This window comes from Anas platyrhynchos, chromosome 36, assembly GCF_047663525.1.
Source record: "Anas platyrhynchos isolate ZD024472 breed Pekin duck chromosome 36, IASCAAS_PekinDuck_T2T, whole genome shotgun sequence".
Lineage (NCBI taxonomy): Eukaryota > Metazoa > Chordata > Aves > Anseriformes > Anatidae > Anas > Anas platyrhynchos.
In genome coordinates this window covers 3,268,596-3,287,834 of record NC_092624.1, presented here as the reverse complement: position 1 = coordinate 3,287,834, position 19,239 = coordinate 3,268,596, and the positions used below count along the sequence as shown (strand labels likewise).

At 52.4% G+C, this 19,239-nt stretch overlaps 1 protein-coding gene across 1 annotated transcript; it reads right to left on the bottom strand.

Annotated features, from left to right (window-relative positions):
• Window positions 1-195: 195 nt before the first annotated feature.
• On the bottom strand, window positions 196-19,028 carry LOC119717002 (scavenger receptor cysteine-rich domain-containing protein DMBT1-like). Its single transcript, XM_072032091.1, has 20 exons — window positions 18,337-19,028; window positions 17,786-18,100; window positions 16,563-16,901; window positions 16,012-16,326; window positions 14,789-15,127; window positions 14,238-14,552; window positions 13,039-13,353; window positions 12,404-12,802; window positions 11,265-11,603; window positions 10,714-11,028; window positions 9,515-9,829; window positions 8,964-9,278; window positions 7,741-8,079; window positions 7,190-7,504; window positions 5,967-6,305; window positions 5,416-5,730; window positions 4,217-4,531; window positions 3,666-3,980; window positions 2,443-2,781; window positions 196-615 (listed from the first exon to the last, which is right to left on the bottom strand). Exons 1-20 carry the CDS (start codon window positions 18,503-18,505, stop codon window positions 575-577), a joined length of 6,108 nt encoding a protein of 2,035 aa, XP_071888192.1. The 5' UTR covers window positions 18,506-19,028; the 3' UTR covers window positions 196-574.
• Window positions 19,029-19,239: the final 211 nt, after the last annotated feature.

The window sequence follows — 19,239 nt, the reverse complement described above, 5'->3', positions numbered from 1 at the left end:
TGAGGCCTCACCTGAGCTTTCAGTTGGTGGAGTTAGTAAAGCTACTCAGCTTCACAGGTGAACAGAAACAAGCCATTGCATATATGTAGGGAAAAGCTTTGCAGCCTCCATTGACTAAAAAAAAAATAAAAATAAAAAAATAAAAGAGGAGAAGAAGAAAAGAAAGAAAGAAAAAAAAAAATAGTAAAACATTGCTTATGTGTTACAGAATTATTATTTTTTTATTTTCACAAATGCACCAAGAAAAAAAAATGAAAACAGGAACCTGAAATATTTCTATGCATCACTTCTCTTGTGCACACAGACCATTTCTGCCAGCTGGTGCTTCATGCCCTGTATCACTTCGGGTGGCTGGCTGATGTGGGCATGGAGCTGACAATGGGTCAATCTCTGGTGATTTCACTCTGTAGAGAAGGGATCGTCCAGGGCCCTTCATGGTGACAGGGCTGTGCACTGGGATGGAGCTGCATCAGCTGGAGTCTTGTATCTGGGATGGTCACAGGAACTGAGCTCACTTGTTGCTGGCATCATCAGCGTGAGACTCCTTTGCCTCCACTTGCTCTGCTCCAGGCATCTAGGTGGACATGTCAGCCAGCTGGTCCATGTGTACAAAGCCTGCAGACCACAAGGATTCAGTCAGTGGGTCGATCTAGGCATCCTAGGCAGTGCTGCCTGAGTTTTCCTCCTCTTTTACAACACCATTGAGGATGCTCACTGCTTTGGAGACAGCACAAATCAAGTTGACTTGACTAATACCAGCAGCACAGGGTATACACTGTTGACTGCCAGTACTCAGACATGAAGTCTCCTTTGCAGAAACCACCCTTGATCAAACGTTTGGTCCACACGCAGCACCCTTCATCCCAAAGATTTTTCCCACCATCAAAACTACATGCTGATCCACCCACCCAAGCTTCCTCCTACATGCAAAGAGCCTACAGATGGCATTCCTTTCAACATAAAGTTTCAGCACTTGGCAAAGAAACAGGATGCAACCTGGAAAAGATATCTCCTTGGTTGGGTCACACATGGGCCTAGGAGTGACCTTGCCATGAGTGAGATAGATGGGCATGTTCTTTTGGACTCCAACACACCACTCATAGGAACATCTCTGGACAACCCAGCCCTTTGGATCTGCTCAGTCTTGGTGCCTTCCCACTGCCCTGTCCTTTTCCTGAGGTGAAAAAGCTTGAGAACAATGCTGGTAAAACTGGCAGCATCATACCCAACCCCATCCCTCATTCCCAAAAAGACAACATGCAGATGTTCAACAAAGGTGTCTCCAACCACTCAACCCTGGTTTCCAAGAGTCTCTACCACATCCTTAAAAACTCAGGCACAGACACAGTTCCTGATCCTTTCTCAGCTGTTGGATAAAGATGAAATATCCCCGATATCCTTCCCAAGGGGGAGCTGGGAACAGAGCAAAGCTCAGAGCTCCTGCTTAATGAACAAGTGGAGCAGGCAACAAAGAGGAGCATTTAAGGAGATGCTCCCACTTGAAGGACCATCCAACAACCAAGAGCATAAGTAAACCAGCTGGAAATATGATGTTAATGTGAAAGAGGGGCAGGGGACAGAAAGAGAAAAGATTAAAAGATTAGCTCCTTTATCCAGAGCTAATCGAGGAGATAATTAGCAGTACGCAAGGACAAGAAGAAACAGGCACAATGTGCACCAATAGAAATTCTCATTAGATAGCGGAAAATATTCTTTTTCCACATAAGGATGGTTAAATATTGTAACAGAGACCAGAAAGGCACCAGGACCCTCATCCCTGGGGACTTTTACATTTTCACTGGTCAAGTCCATTAACAAGGTTTAGTTGGTCTCACAGTGAATGGAGGACTAGATCGATGATCTCCAGAGATCCTTTCCAATCTGTATTATTCTGTGATATATGATTCCAAAGAGGAGACACCAAGAGAGCTTCTGTTAGGTCCCTGTGCATCACAGCTGCCTTTGCCCCAGAGGTGGACCACTTTGGTGGACCACTCAAGGGGAAGTCAAGGCCACTCAACGTGCCATTGGTCTGACTGTTCATTCTGTAGAGCAACTTATTTGCAGTGGGCATTGGCAGGGCTGGATGACTGCAAAATGGTCCTTTCTGCAAACCATATCCCACAACCACAGGTTTCTTTCCTTAAAGAAACCTGGGTGACCAGTTAAGATGGAGTGTTCTGCAGGATATACCAGATTAATAAAGGAGAGTACCTCAGTGTGGGTGGTTTCCAAGCAAGTGCATCCATTCCAGGATAATTCACTGCGTACAGATGTCCTATAGGAAAATTTCTATTTTACTGGCCATGAGGAGAACACATTATGAGATTTGTCCATTCACATGTGGGAAGAGCAGTGACATAGAGAAGAAAGGAAAAGCAATCCACTGAGCTCCTACAGTGTTGGAACCCACAAGCTCATGGGCAGATGATCAACAGCTACCTGAGCACACCACACCAGCATCTTCTCCATGGTGGCAGAGGTGGACTCCTTCGGGCCTGGCCCTGCACTTGGAGAGGGCAGCTTCTGTCCCTGTGCACTCAACACCTTGCAGCCAGATGTGGCTGGAGCCCTGCCCAAACTCAGCTGAGCCTGGAGCTGACACGGCCATCCCGCAGCCCAGCTGCCGGCACACCACCTCTGCATCTCTCAGGTTCCAGCCGTCATCACACACAGTCCCCCACTGCTGGTTACGAAGGACCTCGACCCTCCCAGAGCAGCGGCTGGAGCCATTCACCAGCCGGAGCTGGAAGCCATTCATCAGCCGGAGCTGGGCTGGTTCTGGAATTCAAAAGACACATGCAGGTCAGACACGGAAAAGTGGAAGACAAGACCTCGAGTGGTAGCCAGGTACAATGTGATGGGAAGGCTCCCGTTGGCATAAACACAGGTATCTAATCCCATTTGATGTGTTCTCAGGCATCCAAAGAAACCATGAGGAGGGAACAGACAGGATACAGGGACAAATGGAAGACCTACACCAGTCTGGAGTTCATTCAATATTCATTAGCTGTATCAACAAGGCCACCCTGGACTTGAACAGGAGGGGGTGGCTCAGCCACGTAGTTCACGTGGAGAAACCTGAACATCGACCTAAAGTGCTATGGCAACATAGTGCTATGGAAATACAGAGCAAGAGCCTGGCAGTCCATCAAGACTACATGGACCAAAGGTAGTGAGAAGGGTCAATGTGTAAAGGGACCTGAAAATAGGTCTCTATACAGAGGCAAGAGACACGAGCAAAATAGAGCTATCCATAGGCTTCCCATAAGAGACACAGCAACATACTGAGTCCAGCAGGGCTGCCAACATTGCTCCTTCCAGAGCTGCACCATGAAGCAAGGTGGGGGTTGGTCTGTTCTCCCACCTGCCTGGAGACAGGACGAGGGGGAATGGGCTTAAGTTGCGCCAGGGGAGTTTTAGGTTGGATCTTAGGAAGAACTTCGTTACCGAAAGGGTTGTTAGGCATTGGAACGGGCTGCCCAGGGAAGTGGTGGAGTCACCATCCCTGGAGGTCTTTAAAAGACGTTTAGCTGTAGACCTTAGTGATATGGTTTAGTGGAGGACTTCCTAGTGTTAGCTCAGAGGTTGGACTCGATGATCTTGAGGTCTCTTGCAACCAAGAAATTCTGTGATTCTGTGATGAAGGAATGAAGGTGGCTTACCTGCACACACCACACTGGCAGCTTCTCGGTGATTACAGTTGTTTTCGCCCCATGGCCTGGCCCTGCACTCAGAGAGGGCAGCCTCTGAGCCTGTGCAGTTCACATCATCAAGCCAGATGGGGTCATTCCCCAGCCCAAACTGAGCTGCATGTGGAGCCCAGATAGCTGTACCACAGCCCAGTTGCCGGCACACCACTTGTGCATCATCCAGGTCCCAGTCATCATCACACACACTTCCCCATTGCTGGTTATGCAGCACCTCGACTCTCCCAGAGCAGCGGTTGGAGCCGTTCACCAGCCGGACCTCAGGAGGGTCTGAAATGGAAAGAGGCAGAGCACGTCATCTCTTGGTGGCGGACCTGGTAAAGGAGAGACCAAGTGCCTGATATGACACCGAGGGGAAATCCCCACTTGTTCAGCATCGGTCTAGCCTTGGAGTTCAAGATTCACATGTGGGAAGAGCAGTGACATAGAGAAGAAAGGAAAAGCAATCCACTGAGCTCCTGCAGTGTTGGAACCCACAAGCTCATGGGCAGATGATCAACAGCTACCTGAGCACACCACACCAGCATCTTCTCCATGGTGGCAGAGGTGGACTCCTTCGGGCCTGGCCCTGCACTTGGAGAGGGCAGCTTCTGTCCCTGTGCACTCAACACCTTGCAGCCAGATGTGGCTGGAGCCCTGCCCAAACTCAGCTGAGCCTGGAGCTGACACGGCCATCCCGCAGCCCAGCTGCCGGCACACCACCTCTGCATCTCTCAGGTCCCAGTCGTCATCACACACAGTCCCCCACTGCTGGTTACGAAGGACCTCGACCCTCCCAGAGCAGCGGCTGGAGCCATTCACCAGCCGGAGCTGGGCTGGTTCTGGAATTCAAAAGACACATGCAGGTCAGACACGGAAAAGTGGAAGACAAGACCTCGAGTGGTAGCCAGGTACAATGTGATGGGAAGGCTCCCGTTGGCATAAACACAGGTATCTAATCCCATTTGATGTGTTCTCAGGCATCCAAAGAAACCATGAGGAGGGAACAGACAGGATACAGGGACAAATGGAAGACCTACACCAGTCTGGAGTTCATTCAACATTCATTAGCTGTATCAACAAGGCCACCCTGGACTTGAACAGGAGGGGGTGGCTCAGCCACGTAGTTCACGTGGAGAAACCTGAACATCGACCTAAAGTGCTATGGCAACATAGTGCTATGGAAATACAGAGCAAGAGCCTGGCAGTCCATCAAGACTACATGGACCAAAGGTAGTGAGAAGGGTCAATGTGTAAAGGGACCTGAAAATAGGTCTCTATACAGAGGCAAGAGACACGAGCAAAATAGAGCTATCCATAGGCTTCCCATAAGAGACACAGCAACATACTGAGTCCAGCAGGGCTGCCAACATTGCTCCTTCCAGAGCTGCACCATGAAGCAAGGTGGGGGTTGGTCTGTTCTCCCACCTGCCTGGAGACAGGACGAGGGGGAATGGGCTTAAGTTGCGCCAGGGGAGTTTTAGGTTGGATCTTAGGAAGAACTTCGTTACCGAAAGGGTTGTTAGGCATTGGAACGGGCTGCCCAGGGAAGTGGTGGAGTCACCATCCCTGGAGGTCTTTAAAAGACGTTTAGCTGTAGACCTTAGTGATATGGTTTAGTGGAGGACTTCCTAGTGTTAGCTCAGAGGTTGGACTCGATGATCTTGAGGTCTCTTGCAACCGAGAAATTCTGTGATTCTGTGATGAAGGAATGAAGGTGGCTTACCTGCACACACCACACTGGCAGCTTCTCGGTGGTTACAGTTGTTTTCGCCCCATGGCCTGGCCCTGCACTCAGAGAGGGCAGCCTCTGAGCCTGCGCAGTTCACATCATCAAGCCAGATGGGGTCATTCCCCAGCCCAAACTGAGCTGCATGTGGAGCCCAGATAGCTGTACCACAGCCCAGTTGCCGGCACACCACTTGTGCATCATCCAGGTCCCAGTCATCATCACACACACTTCCCCATTGCTGGTTATGCAGCACCTCGACTCTCCCAGAGCAGCGGTTGGAGCCGTTCACCAGTCGGACCTCAGGAGGCTCTGAAATGGAAAGAGGCAGAGCACGTCATCTCTTAGTGGCGGACCTGGTAAAGGAGAGACCCAGTGCCTGATATGACACCGAGAGGGAATCCCCACTTGTTCAGCATCGGTCTAGCCTTGGAGTTCAAGATTCACATGTGGGAAGAGCAGTGACATAGAGAAGAAAGGAAAAGCAATCCACTGAGCTCCTGCAGTGTTGGAACCCACAAGCTCATGGGCAGATGATCAACAGCTACCTGAGCACACCACACCAGCATCTTCTCCATGGTGGCAGAGGTGGACTCCTTCGGGCCTGGCCCTGCACTTGGAGAGGGCAGCTTCTGTCCCTGTGCACTCAACACCTTGCAGCCAGATGTGGCTGGAGCCCTGCCCAAACTCAGCTGAGCCTGGAGCTGACACGGCCATCCCGCAGCCCAGCTGCCGGCACACCACCTCTGCATCTCTCAGGTCCCAGTCGTCATCACACACAGTCCCCCACTGCTGGTTACGAAGGACCTCGACCCTCCCAGAGCAGCGGCTGGAGCCATTCACCAGCCGGAGCTGGAAGCCATTCATCAGCCGGAGCTGGGCTGGTTCTGGAATTCAAAAGACACATGCAGGTCAGACACGGAAAAGTGGAAGACAAGACCTCGAGTGGTAGCCAGGTACAATGTGATGGGAAGGCTCCCGTTGGCATAAACACAGGTATCTAATCCCATTTGATGTGTTCTCAGGCATCCAAAGAAACCATGAGGAGGGAACAGACAGGATACAGGGACAAATGGAAGACCTACACCAGTCTGGAGTTCATTCAACATTCATTAGCTGTATCAACAAGGCCACCCTGGACTTGAACAGGAGGGGGTGGCTCAGCCACGTAGTTCACGTGGAGAAACCTGAACATCGACCTAAAGTGCTATGGCAACATAGTGCTATGGAAATACAGAGCAAGAGCCTGGCAGTCCATCAAGACTACATGGACCAAAGGTAGTGAGAAGGGTCAATGTGTAAAGGGACCTGAAAATAGGTCTCTATACAGAGGCAAGAGACACGAGCAAAATAGAGCTATCCATAGGCTTCCCATAAGAGACACAGCAACATACTGAGTCCAGCAGGGCTGCCAACATTGCTCCTTCCAGAGCTGCACCATGAAGCAAGGTGGGGGTTGGTCTGTTCTCCCACCTGCCTGGAGACAGGACGAGGGGGAATGGGCTTAAGTTGCGCCAGGGGAGTTTTAGGTTGGATCTTAGGAAGAACTTCGTTACCGAAAGGGTTGTTAGGCATTGGAACGGGCTGCCCAGGGAAGTGGTGGAGTCACCATCCCTGGAGGTCTTTAAAAGACGTTTAGCTGTAGACCTTAGTGATATGGTTTAGTGGAGGACTTCCTAGTGTTAGCTCAGAGGTTGGACTCGATGATCTTGAGGTCTCTTGCAACCGAGAAATTCTGTGATTCTGTGATGAAGGAATGAAGGTGGCTTACCTGCACACACCACACTGGCAGCTTCTCGGTGGTTACAGTTGTTTTCGCCCCATGGCCTGGCCCTGCACTCAGAGAGGGCAGCCTCTGAGCCTGCGCAGTTCACATCATCAAGCCAGATGGGGTCATTCCCCAGCCCAAACTGAGCTGCATGCGGAGCCAAGATAGCTGTACCACAGCCCAGTTGCCGGCACACCACTTGTGCATCATCCAGGTCCCAGTCATCATCACACACACTTCCCCATTGCTGGTTATGCAGCACCTCGACTCTCCCAGAGCAGCGGTTTGAGCTGTTCACCAGCCGGACCTCAGGAGGCTCTGAAATGGAAAGAGGCAGAGCACGTCATCTCTTGGTGGCGGACCTGGTAAAGGAGAGACCAAGTGCCTGATATGACACCGAGAGGGAATCCCCACTTGTTCAGCATCGGTCTAGCCTTGGAGTTCAAGATTCACATGTGGGAAGAGCAGTGACATAGAGAAGAAAGGAAAAGCAATCCACTGAGCTCCTGCAGTGTTGGAACCCACAAGCTCATGGGCAGATGATCAACAGCTACCTGAGCACACCACACCAGCATCTTCTCCATGGTGGCAGAGGTGGACTCCTTCGGGCCTGGCCCTGCACTTGGAGAGGGCAGCTTCTGTCCCTGTGCACTCAACACCTTGCAGCCAGATGTGGCTGGAGCCCTGCCCAAACTCAGCTGAGCCTGGAGCTGACACGGCCATCCCGCAGCCCAGCTGCCGGCACACCACCTCTGCATCTCTCAGGTCCCAGTCGTCATCACACACAGTCCCCCACTGCTGGTTACGAAGGACCTCGACCCTCCCAGAGCAGCGGCTGGAGCCATTCACCAGCCGGAGCTGGAAGCCATTCATCAGCCGGAGCTGGGCTGGTTCTGGAATTCAAAAGACACATGCAGGTCAGACACGGAAAAGTGGAAGACAAGACCTCGAGTGGTAGCCAGGTACAATGTGATGGGAAGGCTCCCGTTGGCATAAACACAGGTATCTAATCCCATTTGATGTGTTCTCAGGCATCCAAAGAAACCATGAGGAGGGAACAGACAGGATACAGGGACAAATGGAAGACCTACACCAGTCTGGAGTTCATTCAACATTCATTAGCTGTATCAACAAGGCCACCCTGGACTTGAACAGGAGGGGGTGGCTCAGCCACGTAGTTCACGTGGAGAAACCTGAACATCGACCTAAAGTGCTATGGCAACATAGTGCTATGGAAATACAGAGCAAGAGCCTGGCAGTCCATCAAGACTACATGGACCAAAGGTAGTGAGAAGGGTCAATGTGTAAAGGGACCTGAAAATAGGTCTCTATACAGAGGCAAGAGACACGAGCAAAATAGAGCTATCCATAGGCTTCCCATAAGAGACACAGCAACATACTGAGTCCAGCAGGGCTGCCAACATTGCTCCTTCCAGAGCTGCACCATGAAGCAAGGTGGGGGTTGGTCTGTTCTCCCACCTGCCTGGAGACAGGACGAGGGGGAATGGGCTTAAGTTGCGCCAGGGGAGTTTTAGGTTGGATCTTAGGAAGAACTTCGTTACCGAAAGGGTTGTTAGGCATTGGAACGGGCTGCCCAGGGAAGTGGTGGAGTCACCATCCCTGGAGGTCTTTAAAAGACGTTTAGCTGTAGACCTTAGTGATATGGTTTAGTGGAGGACTTCCTAGTGTTAGCTCAGAGGTTGGACTCGATGATCTTGAGGTCTCTTGCAACCGAGAAATTCTGTGATTCTGTGATGAAGGAATGAAGGTGGCTTACCTGCACACACCACACTGGCAGCTTCTCGGTGGTTACAGTTGTTTTCGCCCCATGGCCTGGCCCTGCACTCAGAGAGGGCAGCCTCTGAGCCTGCGCAGTTCACATCATCAAGCCAGATGGGGTCATTCCCCAGCCCAAACTGAGCTGCATGTGGAGCCCAGATAGCTGTACCACAGCCCAGTTGCCGGCACACCACTTGTGCATCATCCAGGTCCCAGTCATCATCACACACACTTCCCCATTGCTGGTTATGCAGCACCTCGACTCTCCCAGAGCAGCGGTTGGAGCCGTTCACCAGTCGGACCTCAGGAGGCTCTGAAATGGAAAGAGGCAGAGCACGTCATCTCTTGGTGGCGGACCTGGTAAAGGAGAGACCAAGTGCCTGATATGACACCGAGAGGGAATCCCCACTTGTTCAGCATCGGTCTAGCCTTGGAGTTCAAGATTCACATGTGGGAAGAGCAGTGACATAGAGAAGAAAGGAAAAGCAATCCACTGAGCTCCTGCAGTGTTGGAACCCACAAGCTCATGGGCAGATGATCAACAGCTACCTGAGCACACCACACCAGCATCTTCTCCATGGTGGCAGAGGTGGACTCCTTCGGGCCTGGCCCTGCACTTGGAGAGGGCAGCTTCTGTCCCTGTGCACTCAACACCTTGCAGCCAGATGTGGCTGGAGCCCTGCCCAAACTCAGCTGAGCCTGGAGCTGACACGGCCATCCCGCAGCCCAGCTGCCGGCACACCACCTCTGCATCTCTCAGGTCCCAGTCGTCATCACACACAGTCCCCCACTGCTGGTTACGAAGGACCTCGACCCTCCCAGAGCAGCGGCTGGAGCCATTCACCAGCCGGAGCTGGGCTGGTTCTGGAATTCAAAAGACACATGCAGGTCAGACACGGAAAAGTGGAAGACAAGACCTCGAGTGGTAGCCAGGTACAATGTGATGGGAAGGCTCCCGTTGGCATAAACACAGGTATCTAATCCCATTTGATGTGTTCTCAGGCATCCAAAGAAACCATGAGGAGGGAACAGACAGGATACAGGGACAAATGGAAGACCTACACCAGTCTGGAGTTCATTCAACATTCATTAGCTGTATCAACAAGGCCACCCTGGACTTGAACAGGAGGGGGTGGCTCAGCCACGTAGTTCACGTGGAGAAACCTGAACATCGACCCAAAGTGCTATGGCAACATAGTGCTATGGAAATACAGAGCAAGAGCCTGGCAGTCCATCAAGACTACATGGACCAAAGGTAGTGAGAAGGGTCAATGTGTAAAGGGACCTGAAAATAGGTCTCTATACAGAGGCAAGAGACACGAGCAAAATAGAGCTATCCATAGGCTTCCCATAAGAGACACAGCAACATACTGAGTCCAGCAGGGCTGCCAACATTGCTCCTTCCAGAGCTGCACCATGAAGCAAGGTGGGGGTTGGTCTGTTCTCCCACCTGCCTGGAGACAGGACGAGGGGGAATGGGCTTAAGTTGCGCCAGGGGAGTTTTAGGTTGGATCTTAGGAAGAACTTCGTTACCGAAAGGGTTGTTAGGCATTGGAACGGGCTGCCCAGGGAAGTGGTGGAGTCACCATCCCTGGAGGTCTTTAAAAGACGTTTAGCTGTAGACCTTAGTGATATGGTTTAGTGGAGGACTTCCTAGTGTTAGCTCAGAGGTTGGACTCGATGATCTTGAGGTCTCTTGCAACCGAGAAATTCTGTGATTCTGTGATGAAGGAATGAAGGTGGCTTACCTGCACACACCACACTGGCAGCTTCTCGGTGGTTACAGTTGTTTTCGCCCCATGGCCTGGCCCTGCACTCAGAGAGGGCAGCCTCTGAGCCTGCGCAGTTCACATCATCAAGCCAGATGGGGTCATTCCCCAGCCCAAACTGAGCTGCATGCGGAGCCAAGATAGCTGTACCACAGCCCAGTTGCCTGCACACCACTTGTGCATCATCCAGGTCCCAGTCATCATCACACACACTTCCCCATTGCTGGTTATGCAGCACCTCGACTCTCCCAGAGCAGCGGTTTGAGCTGTTCACCAGCCGGACCTCAGGAGGCTCTGAAATGGAAAGAGGCAGAGCACGTCATCTCTTGGTGGCGGACCTGGTAAAGGAGAGACCAAGTGCCTGATATGACACCGAGAGGGAATCCCCACTTGTTCAGCATCGGTCTAGCCTTGGAGTTCAAGATTCACATGTGGGAAGAGCAGTGACATAGAGAAGAAAGGAAAAGCAATCCACTGAGCTCCTGCAGTGTTGGAACCCACAAGCTCATGGGCAGATGATCAACAGCTACCTGAGCACACCACACCAGCATCTTCTCCATGGTGGCAGAGGTGGACTCCTTCGGGCCTGGCCCTGCACTTGGAGAGGGCAGCTTCTGTCCCTGTGCACTCAACACCTTGCAGCCAGATGTGGCTGGAGCCCTGCCCAAACTCAGCTGAGCCTGGAGCTGACACGGCCATCCCGCAGCCCAGCTGCCGGCACACCACCTCTGCATCTCTCAGGTCCCAGTCGTCATCACACACAGTCCCCCACTGCTGGTTACGAAGGACCTCGACCCTCCCAGAGCAGCGGCTGGAGCCATTCACCAGCCGGAGCTGGAAGCCATTCACCAGCCGGAGCTGGGCTGGTTCTGGAATTCAAAAGACACATGCAGGTCAGACACAGAAAAGTGGAAGACAAGACCTCGAGTGGTAGCCAGGTACAATGTGATGGGAAGGCTCCCGTTGGCATAAACACAGGTATCTAATCCCATTTGATGTGTTCTCAGGCATCCAAAGAAACCATGAGGAGGGAACAGACAGGATACAGGGACAAATGGAAGACCTACACCAGTCTGGAGTTCATTCAACATTCATTAGCTGTATCAACAAGGCCACCCTGGACTTGAACAGGAGGGGGTGGCTCAGCCACGTAGTTCACGTGGAGAAACCTGAACATCGACCTAAAGTGCTATGGCAACATAGTGCTATGGAAATACAGAGCAAGAGCCTGGCAGTCCATCAAGACTACATGGACCAAAGGTAGTGAGAAGGGTCAATGTGTAAAGGGACCTGAAAATAGGTCTCTATACAGAGGCAAGAGACACGAGCAAAATAGAGCTATCCATAGGCTTCCCATAAGAGACACAGCAACATACTGAGTCCAGCAGGGCTGCCAACATTGCTCCTTCCAGAGCTGCACCATGAAGCAAGGTGGGGGTTGGTCTGTTCTCCCACCTGCCTGGAGACAGGACGAGGGGGAATGGGCTTAAGTTGCGCCAGGGGAGTTTTAGGTTGGATCTTAGGAAGAACTTCGTTACCGAAAGGGTTGTTAGGCATTGGAACGGGCTGCCCAGGGAAGTGGTGGAGTCACCATCCCTGGAGGTCTTTAAAAGACGTTTAGCTGTAGACCTTAGTGATATGGTTTAGTGGAGGACTTCCTAGTGTTAGCTCAGAGGTTGGACTCGATGATCTTGAGGTCTCTTGCAACCGAGAAATTCTGTGATTCTGTGATGAAGGAATGAAGGTGGCTTACCTGCACACACCACACTGGCAGCTTCTCGGTGGTTACAGTTGTTTTCGCCCCATGGCCTGGCCCTGCACTCAGAGAGGGCAGCCTCTGAGCCTGTGCAGTTCATATCATCGAGCCAGATGGGGTCATTCCCCAGCCCAAACTGAGCTGCATGTGGAGCCCAGATAGCTGTACCACAGCCCAGTTGCCGGCACACCACTTGTGCATCATCCAGGTCCCAGTCATCATCACACACACTTCCCCATTGCTGGTTATGCAGCACCTCGACTCTCCCAGAGCAGCGGTTTGAGCCGTTCACCAGCCGGACCTCAGGAGGCTCTGAAATGGAAAGAGGCAGAGCACGTCATCTCTTGGTGGCGGACCTGGTAAAGGAGAGACCAAGTGCCTGATATGACACCGAGGGGAAATCCCCACTTGTTCAGCATCGGTCTAGCCTTGGAGTTCAAGATTCACATGTGGGAAGAGCAGTGACATAGAGAAGAAAGGAAAAGCAATCCACTGAGCTCCTGCAGTGTTGGAACCCACAAGCTCATGGGCAGATGATCAACAGCTACCTGAGCACACCACACCAGCATCTTCTCCATGGTGGCAGAGGTGGACTCCTTCGGGCCTGGCCCTGCACTTGGAGAGGGCAGCTTCTGTCCCTGTGCACTCAACACCTTGCAGCCAGATGTGGCTGGAGCCCTGCCCAAACTCAGCTGAGCCTGGAGCTGACACGGCCATCCCGCAGCCCAGCTGCCGGCACACCACCTCTGCATCTCTCAGGTCCCAGTCGTCATCACACACAGTCCCCCACTGCTGGTTACGAAGGACCTCGACCCTCCCAGAGCAGCGGCTGGAGCCATTCACCAGCCGGAGCTGGGCTGGTTCTGGAATTCAAAAGACACATGCAGGTCAGACACGGAAAAGTGGAAGACAAGACCTCGAGTGGTAGCCAGGTACAATGTGATGGGAAGGCTCCCGTTGGCATAAACACAGGTATCTAATCCCATTTGATGTGTTCTCAGGCATCCAAAGAAACCATGAGGAGGGAACAGACAGGATACAGGGACAAATGGAAGACCTACACCAGTCTGGAGTTCATTCAACATTCATTAGCTGTATCAACAAGGCCACCCTGGACTTGAACAGGAGGGGGTGGCTCAGCCACGTAGTTCACGTGGAGAAACCTGAACATCGACCCAAAGTGCTATGGCAACATAGTGCTATGGAAATACAGAGCAAGAGCCTGGCAGTCCATCAAGACTACATGGACCAAAGGTAGTGAGAAGGGTCAATGTGTAAAGGGACCTGAAAATAGGTCTCTATACAGAGGCAAGAGACACGAGCAAAATAGAGCTATCCATAGGCTTCCCATAAGAGACACAGCAACATACTGAGTCCAGCAGGGCTGCCAACATTGCTCCTTCCAGAGCTGCACCATGAAGCAAGGTGGGGGTTGGTCTGTTCTCCCACCTGCCTGGAGACAGGACGAGGGGGAATGGGCTTAAGTTGCGCCAGGGGAGTTTTAGGTTGGATCTTAGGAAGAACTTCGTTACCGAAAGGGTTGTTAGGCATTGGAACGGGCTGCCCAGGGAAGTGGTGGAGTCACCATCCCTGGAGGTCTTTAAAAGACGTTTAGCTGTAGACCTTAGTGATATGGTTTAGTGGAGGACTTCCTAGTGTTAGCTCAGAGGTTGGACTCGATGATCTTGAGGTCTCTTGCAACCGAGAAATTCTGTGATTCTGTGATGAAGGAATGAAGGTGGCTTACCTGCACACACCACACTGGCAGCTTCTCGGTGGTTACAGTTGTTTTCGCCCCATGGCCTGGCCCTGCACTCAGAGAGGGCAGCCTCTGAGCCTGCGCAGTTCACATCATCAAGCCAGATGGGGTCATTCCCCAGCCCAAACTGAGCTGCATGTGGAGCCCAGATAGCTGTACCACAGCCCAGTTGCCGGCACACCACTTGTGCATCATCCAGGTCCCAGTCATCATCACACACACTTCCCCATTGCTGGTTATGCAGCACCTCGACTCTCCCAGAGCAGCGGTTGGAGCCGTTCACCAGTCGGACCTCAGGAGGCTCTGAAATGGAAAGAGGCAGAGCACGTCATCTCTTAGTGGCGGACCTGGTAAAGGAGAGACCAAGTGCCTGATATGACACCGAGGGGAAATCCCCACTTGTTCAGCATCGGTCTAGCCTTGGAGTTCAGGATTCACATGTGGGAAGAGCAGTGACATAGAGAAGAAAGGAAAAGCAATCCACTGAGCTCCTGCAGTGTTGGAACCCACAAGCTCATGGGCAGATGATCAACAGCTACCTGAGCACACCACACCAGCATCTTCTCCATGGTGGCAGAGGTGGACTCCTTCGGGCCTGGCCCTGCACTTGGAGAGGGCAGCTTCTGTCCCTGTGCACTCAACACCTTGCAGCCAGATGTGGCTGGAGCCCTGCCCAAACTCAGCTGAGCCTGGAGCTGACACGGCCATCCCGCAGCCCAGCTGCCGGCACACCACCTCTGCATCTCTCAGGTCCCAGTCGTCATCACACACAGTCCCCCACTGCTGGTTACGAAGGACCTCGACCCTCCCAGAGCAGCGGCTGGAGCCATTCACCAGCCGGAGCTGGAAGCCATTCATCAGCCGGAGCTGGGCTGGTTCTGGAATTCAAAAGACACATGCAGGTCAGACACGGAAAAGTGGAAGACAAGACCTCGAGTGGTAGCCAGGTACAATGTGATGGGAAGGCTCCCGTTGGCATAAACACAGGTATCTAATCCCATTTGATGTGTTCTCAGGCATCCAAAGAAACCATGAGGAGGGAACAGACAGGATACAGGGACAAATGGAAGACCTACACCAGTCTGGAGTTCATTCAACATTCATTAGCTGTATCAACAAGGCCACCCTGGACTTGAACAGGAGGGGGTGGCTCAGCCACGTAGTTCACGTGGAGAAACCTGAACATCGACCTAAAGTGCTATGGCAACATAGTGCTATGGAAATACAGAGCAAGAGCCTGGCAGTCCATCAAGACTACATGGACCAAAGGTAGTGAGAAGGGTCAATGTGTAAAGGGACCTGAAAATAGGTCTCTATACAGAGGCAAGAGACACGAGCAAAATAGAGCTATCCATAGGCTTCCCATAAGAGACACAGCAACATACTGAGTCCAGCAGGGCTGCCAACATTGCTCCTTCCAGAGCTGCACCATGAAGCAAGGTGGGGGTTGGTCTGTTCTCCCACCTGCCTGGAGACAGGACGAGGGGGAATGGGCTTAAGTTGCGCCAGGGGAGTTTTAGGTTGGATCTTAGGAAGAACTTCGTTACCGAAAGGGTTGTTAGGCATTGGAACGGGCTGCCCAGGGAAGTGGTGGAGTCACCATCCCTGGAGGTCTTTAAAAGACGTTTAGCTGTAGACCTTAGTGATATGGTTTAGTGGAGGACTTCCTAGTGTTAGCTCAGAGGTTGGACTCGATGATCTTGAGGTCTCTTGCAACCGAGAAATTCTGTGATTCTGTGATGAAGGAATGAAGGTGGCTTACCTGCACACACCACACTGGCAGCTTCTCGGTGGTTACAGTTGTTTTCGCCCCATGGCCTGGCCCTGCACTCAGAGAGGGCAGCCTCTGAGCCTGCGCAGTTCACATCATCAAGCCAGATGGGGTCATTCCCCAGCCCAAACTGAGCTGCATGCAGAGCCAAGATAGCTGTACCACAGCCCAGTTGCCGGCACACCACTTGTGCATCATCCAGGTCCCAGTCATCATCACACACACTTCCCCATTGCTGGTTATGCAGCACCTCGACTCTCCCAGAGCAGCGGTTGGAGCCGTTCACCAGTCGGACCTCAGGAGGCTCTGAAATGGAAAGAGGCAGAGCACGTCATCTCTTGGTGGCGGACCTGGTAAAGGAGAGACCCAGTGCCTGATATGACACCGAGGGGAAATCCCCACTTGTTCAGCATCGGTCTAGCCTTGGAGTTCAAGATTCACATGTGGGAAGAGCAGTGACATAGAGAAGAAAGGAAAAGCAATCCACTGAGCTCCTGCAGTGTTGGAACCCACAAGCTCATGGGCAGATGATCAACAGCTACCTGAGCACACCACACCAGCATCTTCTCCATGGTGGCAGAGGTGGACTCCTTCGGGCCTGGCCCTGCACTTGGAGAGGGCAGCTTCTGTCCCTGTGCACTCAACACCTTGCAGCCAGATGTGGCTGGAGCCCTGCCCAAACTCAGCTGAGCCTGGAGCTGACACGGCCATCCCGCAGCCCAGCTGCCGGCACACCACCTCTGCATCTCTCAGGTCCCAGTCGTCATCACACACAGTCCCCCACTGCTGGTTACGAAGGACCTCGACCCTCCCAGAGCAGCGGCTGGAGCCATTCACCAGCCGGAGCTGGAAGCCATTCATCAGCCGGAGCTGGGCTGGTTCTGGAATTCAAAAGACACATGCAGGTCAGACACGGAAAAGTGGAAGACAAGACCTCGAGTGGTAGCCAGGTACAATGTGATGGGAAGGCTCCCGTTGGCATAAACACAGGTATCTAATCCCATTTGATGTGTTCTCAGGCATCCAAAGAAACCATGAGGAGGGAACAGACAGGATACAGGGACAAATGGAAGACCTACACCAGTCTGGAGTTCATTCAACATTCATTAGCTGTATCAACAAGGCCACCCTGGACTTGAACAGGAGGGGGTGGCTCAGCCACGTAGTTCACGTGGAGAAACCTGAACATCGACCTAAAGTGCTATGGCAACATAGTGCTATGGAAATACAGAGCAAGAGCCTGGCAGTCCATCAAGACTACATGGACCAAAGGTAGTGAGAAGGGTCAATGTGTAAAGGGACCTGAAAATAGGTCTCTATACAGAGGCAAGAGACACGAGCAAAATAGAGCTATCCATAGGCTTCCCATAAGAGACACAGCAACATACTGAGTCCAGCAGGGCTGCCAACATTGCTCCTTCCAGAGCTGCACCATGAAGCAAGGTGGGGGTTGGTCTGTTCTCCCACCTGCCTGGAGACAGGACGAGGGGGAATGGGCTTAAGTTGCGCCAGGGGAGTTTTAGGTTGGATCTTAGGAAGAACTTCGTTACCGAAAGGGTTGTTAGGCATTGGAACGGGCTGCCCAGGGAAGTGGTGGAGTCACCATCCCTGGAGGTCTTTAAAAGACGTTTAGCTGTAGACCTTAGTGATATGGTTTAGTGGAGGACTTCCTAGTGTTAGCTCAGAGGTTGGACTCGATGATCTTGAGGTCTCTTGCAACCGAGAAATTCTGTGATTCTGTGATGAAGGAATGAAGGTGGCTTACCTGCACACACCACACTGGCAGCTTCTCGGTGGTTACAGTTGTTTTCGCCCCATGGCCTGGCCCTGCACTCAGAGAGGGCAGCCTCTGAGCCTGCGCAGTTCACATCATCAAGCCAGATGGGGTCATTCCCCAGCCCAAACTGAGCTGCATGTGGAGCCCAGATAGCTGTACCACAGCCCAGTTGCCGGCACACCACTTGTGCATCATCCAGGTCCCAGTCATCATCACACACACTTCCCCATTGCTGGTTATGCAGCACCTCGACTCTCCCAGAGCAGCGGTTGGAGCCGTTCACCAGCCGGACCTCAGGAGGGTCTGAAATGGAAAGAGGCAGAGCACGTCATCTCTTGGTGGCGGACCTGGTAAAGGAGAGACCCAGTGCCTGATATGACACCGAGGGGAAATCCCCACTTGTTCAGCATCGGTCTAGCCTTGGAGTTCAAGATTCACATGTGGGAAGAGCAGTGACATAGAGAAGAAAGGAAAAGCAATCCACTGAGCTCCTGCAGTGTTGGAACCCACAAGCTCATGGGCAGATGATCAACAGCTACCTGAGCACACCACACCAGCATCTTCTCCATGGTGGCAGAGGTGGACTCCTTCGGGCCTGGCCCTGCACTTGGAGAGGGCAGCTTCTGTCCCTGTGCACTCAACACCTTGCAGCCAGATGTGGCTGGAGCCCTGCCCAAACTCAGCTGAGCCTGGAGCTGACACGGCCATCCCGCAGCCCAGCTGCCGGCACACCACCTCTGCATCTCTCAGGTCCCAGTCGTCATCACACACAGTCCCCCACTGCTGGTTACGAAGGACCTCGACCCTCCCAGAGCAGCGGCTGGAGCCATTCACCAGCCGGAGCTGGGCTGGTTCTGGAATTCAAAAGACACATGCAGGTCAGACACGGAAAAGTGGAAGACAAGACCTCGAGTGGTAGCCAGGTACAATGTGATGGGAAGGCTCCCGTTGGCATAAACACAGGTATCTAATCCCATTTGATGTGTTCTCAGGCATCCAAAGAAACCATGAGGAGGGAACAGACAGGATACAGGGACAAATGGAAGACCTACACCAGTCTGGAGTTCATTCAACATTCATTAGCTGTATCAACAAGGCCACCCTGGACTTGAACAGGAGGGGGTGGCTCAGCCACGTAGTTCACGTGGAGAAACCTGAACATCGACCTAAAGTGCTATGGCAACATAGTGCTATGGAAATACAGAGCAAGAGCCTGGCAGTCCATCAAGACTACATGGACCAAAGGTAGTGAGAAGGGTCAATGTGTAAAGGGACCTGAAAATAGGTCTCTATACAGAGGCAAGAGACACGAGCAAAATAGAGCTATCCATAGGCTTCCCATAAGAGACACAGCAACATACTGAGTCCAGCAGGGCTGCCAACATTGCTCCTTCCAGAGCTGCACCATGAAGCAAGGTGGGGGTTGGTCTGTTCTCCCACCT

What these genes read in the sequence shown, in the direction of transcription:
- LOC119717002 (XM_072032091.1), bottom strand. Translation starts at nt 18,505, where the DNA reads ATGGCCGTGTCAGCTCCAGGCTCAGCTGAGTTTGGGCAGGGCTCCAGC. An exon ending in TGCCAGTGTGGTGTGTGCAG is followed by an intron (nt 16,902 to 17,785) that starts GTAAGCCACCTT and finishes TTTGAATTCCAG; the next exon opens with AACCAGCCCAGCTCCGGCTG. An exon ending in TGCCAGTGTGGTGTGTGCAG is followed by an intron (nt 6,306 to 7,189) that starts GTAAGCCACCTT and finishes TTTGAATTCCAG; the next exon opens with AACCAGCCCAGCTCCGGCTG.